Source organism: Phaseolus vulgaris, chromosome 9 (genome assembly GCF_000499845.2).
Source record: "Phaseolus vulgaris cultivar G19833 chromosome 9, P. vulgaris v2.0, whole genome shotgun sequence".
NCBI lineage: Eukaryota > Viridiplantae > Streptophyta > Magnoliopsida > Fabales > Fabaceae > Phaseolus > Phaseolus vulgaris.
Window position 1 is genome coordinate 4,688,002 of NC_023751.2, and position 10,585 is coordinate 4,698,586.

Below are 10,585 nucleotides of genomic sequence, written 5' to 3' on the forward strand. Positions count from 1 at the left end.
AGTGAGAGAGAGGAAGGGGGAGAGGATGAGAGGGTAGCTCCATTAGAGGGAGAATTGCTTATGATTAGGAGAACCCTCAACAATCACCCTAGCACATCCATGGAAACACAAAGGGAGAACATATTTCATACAAGATGCAATGTTTTAGAAAATATATGTTCCCTCATTGTGGATAGTGGATCTAGTTGTAATTGTTTTAGTGCTAGAATGGTTGATAAGCTTAATCTACAAGTAGTTCCTCACCCAAAACCTTACAAACTACAATGGATTAATGAAAATGGGGAACTAAGTGTAGATAAGCAAGTGGAAATCAAGTTTTCCATAGGGAACTACAAAGACAAAGTTTTATGTGATGTAATGCCTATGGAAGCTTGCCACATCTTATTAGGGAGACCATGGCAATTTGACAAGAAAACCTTGCATGATGGTCTCACTAACGAGATTTCCTTCACCCACAAGCATAAGAAATTTGTACTTAGTCCTTTACCACATTCTCAAGTGGTGAAAGACCAAATACAAATGAAACATAAGAGGGATGAGGAAAAAAAAAAGAGTGCTAGAAAAAGAGAAAATCCTTAGGGATAGGAAGGTGTGGGAGAAGAGTGTTCCTTCCCACAAGGTTGCTCAACAAGAAAAGCCTTTTGAAAACGTTTTGGAGAATTTGCTTCTTGTTGAACAACCAAGCCTAGTCTTTTGTAAAGGAACTCTTACATGCACTGCCACAAGTAATGAACTCATGAGTCTACCTCCTCAAATAGAAAAACTTTTAAGTGAATTTGAAGATATATTCTCTAATGAGGGACCCATTGGACTCCCTCCCATTAGAGGTATAGAACATCAAATTGACTTCATTCCGGGGGCAAGCCTACCAAATAGGCCCGCTTATTGAACAAACCCTGAGGAAACCAAGGAGATAGAGTCACAAGTTCAAGACTTGTTGGAGAAGGGTTGGGTTCAAAAGAGCCTAAGCCTTTGTGCTGTACTTGTCTTGTTGGTGCCCAAAAAAGATGGAAAATGGCGCATGTGTTGTGATTGTCGAGCAATCAACAACATCACCATCAAGTATAGGTGATGTGATTCCACTAGCACAATTAGAATGATTCTTGACATTCTTAGGAATCATCTTGAGTTGGATATGAGATAGGCACTTTATCATAGAATTGGATCAAGGTTCTATGAACAAGAACTCACCAAAACTAGTACCAAAACCCAAACTCATATGGAAGTTCCACATATTGTCAAATTGAACCGATTGAATTGAAAGAAAAGGCAAAGGAACCGATTAAATAACACAAAAACTAAATTGCACCGAAGGAAAGATGAAGAACAACAAAGAAACATAAGCACCGAAGCAAAACTAAAAGGAAGCTGAAAATACCGAACAGAATTTCAAAAGAAGCAAGCTAAGACATGAACAAATAAAGAGAAGGAAGGAAGGAGAAGAGAGAGCTCATGAAGATGGAGGAATGGTTGGATGATCACGCCACTAGGAGGATGGAGACTCCAAGATAAGTGTGCAAGCCGCCACTTGAGGTAACCATTGAACCATCAAGATAAGACTAGTGAAGAAGGCACAAAGCTCTTCAATGCTCTCTCAAAAATTGAGTACAGTTTCTCTAATTAAAATTCAAATCTGAAATGTACAAGGGCAGCACCTTAATTTATAGCCTAGAGGTGCTGAAATGCAAAGCTAAATGAATTCAAAATTCCCCCCTAAATTCAAAAGCAATCGGCGCCAACTATGATCATGAAGAAGGTGTGACCTTCTTTCTCACTTTGGCACCTCCCTAGTTACTCCTACACCTATCTACTAACGCACCCCCCCTAATACTCCTAACCAAGGACCTAAAGATGCTTTAACAAAAGAGGTTTCTAATGTTTCCCTCTTAAGCACCTTCACAAAAAGAAATTACAAAAAGAGAAAATAAACGTCCCTTAGCTCCTAAAGCTTTGAACATGCTTCTTGTAAGCCTTTGAGGTGGGCTTTGACCTCCATGGGCGTCCTCCACTTGAGCCTCAACCTCTTCTTGCTTTTGATGATTGACCTCCATGTCCTCTTGAGCTTGATCTCCATCAATAGGCATCCAATCCCAAGGCTTGATGACATGCTTGATGAACTACATGGGTCAACCATATTCTCTAAAATTGACCTTAAAAGTGGATATCACTAAATTAGAATCAAAGAGGGTGATGAATGGAAAACCGCTTTTAAGACCAAATTTGGATTATATGAGTGGTTGGTGATGCCCTTTGGGCTCACTAATGCCCCTAGTACATTCATGAGGCTCATGAATCATACCTTGAGAGATTGCATAGGTAAATATGTAGTAGTTTATTTTGATGATATCCTAGTATATAGTAAAACCCTAGAAGACCATCTAAGTCACCTTAGGGAAGTTCTTCTAGTGCTTAGGAAAAATAGTCTTTTTGCCAATAGGGATAAGTGCACCTTTTGTGTAGATAGTGTAGTTTTCTTAGGTTTCATAGTTAACCAAAGGGGGGTGCATGTTGACCCCGAGAAAATCAAAGCCATCCAAGAGTGGCCCACTCCACAAAATGTAAGTGATGTAAGGAGTTTTCATGGGTTAGCTAGCTTCTATAGAAGGTTTGTACCTAATTTTTCAAGCCTAGCTTCTCCTTTGAATGAACTTGTAAAAAAAGATGTTGCATTTTGTTGGAATGATAAGCATGAGCAAGCCTTCCAAAGGCTAAAGGCTCAACTCACCAATGCACCAATTCTAGCTCTTCCAAATTTTTCCAAAACTTTTGAGATAAAATGTGATGCATCGGGAGTAGGCATAGGTGCGGTATTGTTGCAAGGTGGACACCCCATTGCATATTTTAGTGAAAAACTCCATGGTGCCACCCTCAACTATCCCACCTATGACAAAGAGCTCTATGCTCTTGTGCGAGCCCTAAAGACTTGGGAACACTACCTTGTGTCCAAAGAATTTGTCATCCATAGTGATCACGAGTCTTTAAAAATATTTAAAGGGCCAACACAAGCTCAACAAGAGACATGCTAAATGGATGGAGTTTCTAGAACAATTTCCTTATGTAATCAAATACAAGAAAGGAAGCACCAATATAGTGGCCGATGCTCTTTCAAGGCGGCATACACTCTTTTCAAAATTGGATGCCCAAATTCTTGGATTTGATCACATAAGAGAGCTTTACCAAGAGGATCAAAAACTTTCATCCATCTATGCCCAATGTCAACATAGGGCGCAAAAAGGTTACTATGTGACCGAGGGGTATCTTTTTAAAGAAGGAAAACTTTGCATTTCCCAAGGCACACATAGGAAACTCCTTGTCAAGGAATCACATGAGGGGGAACTCATGGGCCATTTTGGAGTTGATAAGACTCTAGACATTTTGAAAGCAAAATTTTGTTGGCCACACATGAGAAAAGATGTCCAAAGACATTGTTCTAGATGCATATCATGTTTAAAAGCCAAGTCTAGAACAATGCCTCATGGACTCTACACTCCCTTGCCGATTGCAAATGCTCCTTGGGAAGACATTAGCATGGACTTCATTTTAGGACTCCCTAGGACTGCAAGAGGCCATGATTCTATCTTTGTGGTAGTGGACCGTTTTAGCAAAATGTCCCATTTTATTCCTTGCCACAAAGTAGATGATGCTCAAAATATTTCTAGACTCTTCTTTAGAGAAGTGGTGAGACTTCATGGTCTCCCTAGAAGTATAGTATCCGATAGAGATCCCAAGTTCATAAGCCACTTTTGGAAAACTCTTTGGGGCAAACTTGGAACAAGACTACAATTTTCAACTTCTTGTCATCCTCAAACGGATGGCCAAACTGAAGTAGTCAACCGATCTCTTGGGACTATGCTTAGGCTATCATGAAGGGAAACCATAAATCTTGGGATGAGTATCTTCCCCACATTGAGTTTGCTTACAATCGAGTAGTCCACAAGACTATTAATGCTTCTCCTTTTGAAGTAGTATATGGATTTAATCCTCTCACACCTATGGATTTGTTACCTCTTCCTAATCCACAAGAATTTGTGCATAAGGAAGGAGTAATCAAAGCCGATTTCGTGAAGAAAATGCATGAGAAGATTAAAATCCAAATACAACAACAAAATGAGAAGTACATAAAATACAACAATAAAGGGAAGAAAGAAATAATTTTTGAAGAAGGAGACTTAGTTTTGCTTCACCTTCGCAAAGATCGATTTCCAACTCAAAGGAAGTCCAAACTAAGTCCCCGAGGTGATGGACCCTTTCAAATCCTCAAGAGAGTCAATAACAATGCATACAAATTGGACCTAGCTCTTGAATATGGAGTACATGATACTTTTAATGTAATTGATCTTTCTCCATTTGTAGGTACCAATGACGACGAGGACGAGCTGGATTTAAGGACAAATCCTTTCCAAGGGGGAGGGGATGATGGAGGAGGGCCAAGCTCACCACACCATGGAAGCCAAGATCCAAGACTAGACCGTCTAGAGCCATGTGGGGAGCGTCTAGACTCAAGAGGGGAGCGTCTAGCACAAGATGAGGGGCGGCTACAAAAGGAGCGTCTAGGAGGAAGCCTAGACTGTCTAGGACCTATCACTAGGTCCATGACCAAGCATCTTCACGCACAATTGGGTCAAGCAACGGATGGGAGGGAGAAGAACTTGTACATGCTACATGGAGGCCCATTAGGGGTGGCTTAGTAGTTAGTGTAGTGTTAGAAAGCATAAACTTGTCTCATTTTGATTTTAACCTAGCTAGCTCACGTTTTCTAGAAGAATCTCCACTAGGAACGGCCATGTGCTCCATGTGCCATGTGCCTCCACATTTCCATTTCATTTTGCTTGCATTTCATCTTCTCTTAGCTTAACATTTACGGCCTCCTTAGCTTATAAAAGGAGAAGCCCATCACTTGTATTTGCAAGATTAATGAGAGTAATGTTATGCTGCCAATTTAGTGCCATACATTGCCTTTGCCTAGTTTCTAGGACCTAATCTTCTCTTCACCATTTACCAAGAGGGCTGGCCGAACCTCCCTTTTTCCATACACTTCATGCACCTTCAAGGTTACCACAACTCCTAGGAGGACCTTGCCCACTTTCACCATAGCTTCCGCACCATATTCACAAACATCCAAGAAGAGCTCCATGAGAATGCCATCATATAGTCTACCTATGTATCATTTTTGTTAACATATGAGTTTTGATCTAGCCTCCCCATATTTTATTTTTTTTTTTGTATTTTTTTTAATAATACTTTTTTTCATGTGATGACAGATTATTGTTGTTATTTGATGTCAGCATGTCAAGTTGCATAATGTATAACATGAAAGCTTTTATAAAAAAAAAAAATTCCAATCAATTTTGTCAATTTAATAGACGTTAAAATTACTACAAATATTTATCTTATTTAGTTTGTGATAAAGTTTCAATTTGAATTAAATTTCCTCCAATTTAGTCTGAAATATTGGAAAGTATTTATGTCACAACTTTTTAATTTATTTTTTTAATTACAAAAAAGAAACTATAAAAAAAATAATAAAGTAAAAGAATGATTTTATTCATTTATTTTTTTATGTGATTTAATATTTTTATTCTGCTTCATTCATTTAAAAAGCTCAAATTTAAAATTTTAGTGCTTCCCATTTTTTTCCTCCTATTTAATTTTTCTCAAGAAAAAGGAGATAAATTCAGAGACGAAAGTAGGCGTCCCAGGTGAGGTAAAAGATGCTAAAACCCTAAGCAGGGGAAGCGGAAAGAACCGTGGGAACCCTTTTGCCTTCACCAAACGCGGTCTTTACCTTCTTCCTTCACGGGGGATCGTTATCTTCCTCGCCAACGCAATCACCATTCTTCACAAATATCACAACTCAATGGAGCCACCCTTAAATAAGTGGCTACGCCAGAGAATCACCACTAAAATCCACTACACAGGTTCAAGCAGGTAGCCAGAGCGAGATCGAAGACACAGCACAATCTTCATTTCCCACCTCGTTCTTCCAAAAGCACTTACAAACAAGAAATCACGTTTATCACGAACTGTGTCTGTAACTCTGCAGCATATTTTGGGCAATTTTTTAAATTCTCGGTCACACGCATTTTCTAGTTACGAGCTTAGAAGTGTGGCGTCGTGGATAGAGAGATCCAAAGCCCAGGCGGGCCCAAGGAAGAAAAAGCCCGAAGCGCGTGCACTTGCGGCGAATTAGAACCGATGTTATCGACTCGGAACCCATGGGTTCGATCAGAATGGCAGAAGCCTGGTTCGTCAAGATTGTGTGCACCGTTTTCGTTCGCTCTTCCTCGCTGGACCCTTTCCTGGGCTATTTCAGTAAGCACCTAACCCCTTTGCTCGTTTACGAGGTCGTGAATAAGTTGCACATTCCCAATTTGGGTTTCAAGTTCGTCGAATTCAGTAGACACAAGTTGCACATGAATCACTCTTATTTGACTTACAATCTTATATTGAGGTCACTCTGTCGATCGAATCTTCACAGTGCCGCTAAATTGGTGTATGATTGGATGAGGTGTGACGGGCAGATTCCTGATAATTGGTTGTTAGGATTTTTGGTTTCTTCGTATGCCGTTGTTGGTAGGTTAGATGTTTCGAAGGAATTGCTTGCTGATGTCCAATGCCATAGTAATGTTGGAGTCAATGCCGCTGTGTATAATGACTTATTCAATGTTTTGATTAGGCAGAATAAGGTACTTGATGCTGTTTTTATGTTTAGGGAGCTTATCAGGTTGCAGTATAAACCGGTGACCTTCACAGTCAATATTTTAATGCGAGGGTTGTGCAGGGCCAGGGAAATTAGCGAGGCTTTTAAGCTTCTTGAGGAGTTAAGGAGTTTTGGTTGTTTCCCAGATTTAATTACGTATAATACTCTTATTCATGGTTTGTGCCGGATTAGTGAGGTGGATAGAGCTAGAAGTTTGCTAAGGGAAGTTTGTTTGAATGGGGAGTTTGGCCCTGATGTTGTTACTTACACGACGATAATATGGGGTTATTGCAAGTTGAGTATGATGGAGGAGGGGACGTTGCTTTTTGATGAAATGTTTAGATCTGGAACTGTGCCTAATACGTTTACCTTTAACGCTCTTATTGATGGATTTGGGAAGTTGGGTGACATGGCTTCTGCACTAGCCATGTATGAAAAAATGCTTGTTAATGGCTGTCCACCTGATGTTGCTACTTTCACTTCTCTAATGAATGGGTATTTTCGGGTTGGGAAGGTGCACCAAGCAATGGACATGTGGCATACAATGAACAACAAAAATATTTGTGCGAGTTTATATACATACTCTGTTCTTGTCAGTGGCCTTTGCAATAATAATAGACTACACGAAGCTCGTGACATTTTGGGACTGTTGAATGAGAATTACATTGTTCCACAACCATTTATCTATAATCCTGTTATTGATGGATATTGTAAATCCGGCAATGTTGATGAGGCTAATAAAATTGTAGCAGAAATGGAAATGAATAGATGCAAGCCTGATAAGTTGACATATACCATTCTTATTATTGGGCATTGTATGAAAGGGAGAATGCCTGAAGCAATTAGTATCTTTAATAAGATGTTGGCTGTCGGTTGTGCCCCGGATGAAATCACTGTAAATAATTTAAGATCCTGTCTTTTGAAGGTTGGAATGCCTGGTGAAGCCGCCCGTGTTAAGGAGGTTCTTAGTCAGAACCTGCCCTGCAGTACTTCATCGTTGAAGAAATCTTATCATGAGAGCACACGTGCAGATGTTCCTGTTATTGAAGTGCTTGTGCAAACCAGTGGGTAGACAGGCCTTGGTCCATTTTGCCTTGAGTGCTAGGTGCACGTGTCTCCAGCTTGTGGATCAAAGTAATGCTATCATCAGAGGCAGAATGTCTCTTTTTTTTTTCTGGAGATAGTATTACATTGCATGGTCATTCTCCCCAAGTTTCAGCTTGGTTATTTTGGAACCCGGAGTTAGGTATACTCTAGTTAACTTTGTTGAGTTGATTTTTCATTTTTCATGGTCTCAGCCAGTCCGAAGCTGGATTAAAGGAGGAGGCTTTTGTTAGGCCTTTGACAACCGACATAAAACTTGTCAAAATCCCAAACATGGAATTTTCATTTTCCTCTGGATTTTGAATTTTGTTTCTTACATGAAATAGATTTTATCAAGTCTCTTCTTTTGTAAACTGTAGTGCTAGTTAATTGATTTTCTTGTTCATATGGAAGTGCATTTACTTGAGAGTATATTGAATAAAATGAAATGTCAAGCTCTTTTTCCTTGTGAATTTTACAGTAAAATAAACTATATTGTACGAAGATGGGAGAAGTATTATCGAGGATATGATCAGACAAAACATTTGAGAAGAAGTCTTAAGGAAATTCTTGTCTTCTTAGGCTCAACAGTTGGTAACATGCATGATAGAAAGTGGTTGTATGACAAAATTCTTGAACATTGTGTAGAAAGATTTAGGCCAAAATGCAAGGAATTCTCTTATACTACAGTTCGAAACTCCTTGATCTTAAGTAAATTCTGTGTATTGACTCCATACAGGTGGTTTTCTGCACATGGATTAGTGGTTAAAATCACTCTCTGCAAGATCTGGTAAGCTTTGCCACTTGAGTTACTGAGTTTTGAGCCATGTCGGAAATTGGTACCCGTTTGCATTTGACAAAATATTTAATCATGGAGTTTCTCAGCAAGATGCTTTTATTGAGATATCACAATTGGTACAAAGTGCACTTGATGTGTTCTAGGTGATTTTAACTTGCCACTTTTTGGCTCATTATTTTTGTGCAGAACTAATACATAGAAAATAGGTAAAAGTGGAGCATGAAAACTTCATAACATTAAAGTTCTATCTGAGTTTCTTTTGTTTTCGGATCAGGATGGATTTTTTAAAAATATTTTGTGCTATTTTATCTCTTAGAAATTAAATGAAGAATGAACGAATTCTGAATTTTGGTGCAGGCTTATGTTCTAGAATGCCCACCAAACCAATGAGAAATGGTTTGTTCACAAATTTGGACTTCTATTTGATGAAGAGGTAATTTATCTTTCGTTTACATGAATCCATCACTTGCATGTTGGTTGTGGTACATTAAGTTTAAATTTGTGCTGTTTCTATTAGTTAGATGAGGAGAGAGTTAACGTATATGATGTGATGAGATGTATTTTACCAATTAATGGGTATCTTTCACCTTAACTATCTCTAGATCATCAATACTTATTCTTCTATATTTCTCATGTAAACTAACTTAGATTGTCTTATATGAAGAAGAGGACGTGTACCAAGATAAAAGTGATGAGATGCATCTCGAGATCTTAAACGTGTAAGATACCAATTAAATAAAATAAGTTGAATTATTTTCTTTATAAATATGCGGTAGTTTTTCTTTTGTGGTAACTTAAATACATATCATTTACATTTGTAGTGCTTTGAAGACAAACTATCCCGTGGTATGGGAACCTAGGTGTCACCCTTCAAAGCTATGCAAGCATAACTGAGGAACAAGCATTGGCTTGATGCTTTTCTTGGTGCTATTGGGTTGATGTCCTTATTGGACCATGTTTAAATAATAGATAATTACTTCCTGCACCCAATGAATTGTGACCTTTACCCAATGTTTACATGAAACGAATGAAACGACAAAAATGCCGGTAAGAGGGACTTACGTGAAATGACAAAAACGCCCTTAAAATACATTTCAGAATTCCATTTCTGGAATATTTTTCCAGATTGTTTTTTTTTTGAAATTTCAATTCCGAAATGTATTTTGTATTTTTGAACTGTTTTTCAGGATTTTGATTTTCCAATTTCATTTCGTAATTTCTTTCTGGAACATAAAACTCTATTCTAGATTTACTTTTTTCAGTATTTTTTTCTTGTATTATGGAATTAAGGGCAATTTTGTAAGTTTTTGAAACTGATCGGGTGCATCTCACAATTTTTCTGGTGCAGGTCACAACTTTTTTCGGGTCCAAGAAGAATTAGCCATAACTGAATTTAGGAATAGTACTATAGCCGATATAAAAGGATCAAAACTCCTGAAAACATTTTAGACGGAGCCAAACCTAATTATGGCGGCGGTTAAGAAAATAGTAATTTAAAATATAAGATGTTGTAATTGCACTCCTTTAGAAGTTAAATTATACTGTGGGCCATGGTTCAGAGTATTTTTAAGACTCTTATTCTCGAGACCAATCTTGCTGTATAATTAGAATTAGGATATAAAAAATCGCACTAAATATATTATTTTTAAATTCACTTTCGTTTCTCCTGGCTTCATTTTACTATATTATTCTTTTTTTTACTCTGTATTTTAGGATTTTTTTTACAGTTGTAAATATTTCTTCATGAACATTTCGATTAACGTCGAAGAAGTAAAATAAGCTGTACGAGTTAGACATAAAATAATGACATTATCTAAATCAATAGACCATCAAGTGATTTCTGGAGCATTCGGCTTTTGGGTATTATGGTCGTAAGTCAATAAAACAACTTCAATTAGAAAACCAGTTGAATGTTACATAAAATAGATTTCATAATAATGATAAAAACGGAAGCAATGTGCTTCCTGCACCCAATTCTAGTCGAAAAGACGAAAATGCCCTTA

The 10,585-nt window shown here is 38.0% G+C and overlaps 1 protein-coding gene across 8 annotated transcripts; it reads left to right on the forward strand.

Moving 5' to 3' along the window:
- Window positions 1–5,621: 5,621 nt before the first annotated feature.
- LOC137820913 (pentatricopeptide repeat-containing protein At2g06000-like) lies at window positions 5,622–10,236 on the forward strand. 8 transcript variants are annotated; one of them, XM_068625245.1, is made up of 6 exons: window positions 5,647–7,946; window positions 8,523–8,573; window positions 8,940–9,015; window positions 9,247–9,301; window positions 9,404–9,629; window positions 9,931–10,236. In XM_068625245.1, the coding sequence occupies exon 1, from the start codon at window positions 6,216–6,218 to the stop codon at window positions 7,770–7,772; it is 1,557 nt and encodes a 518-aa protein (XP_068481346.1). In that variant the 5' UTR covers window positions 5,647–6,215; the 3' UTR covers window positions 7,773–7,946; window positions 8,523–8,573; window positions 8,940–9,015; window positions 9,247–9,301; window positions 9,404–9,629; window positions 9,931–10,236. The 8 variants fall into 8 exon arrangements, with proteins under 8 accessions (XP_068481345.1, XP_068481346.1, XP_068481348.1 ...); XM_068625247.1 differs by having other exon boundaries at window positions 5,671–7,946; window positions 8,265–8,573; XM_068625249.1 differs by having other exon boundaries at window positions 5,671–7,946; window positions 9,231–9,301.
- The last annotated feature ends 349 nt before the right edge of the window (window positions 10,237–10,585 follow it).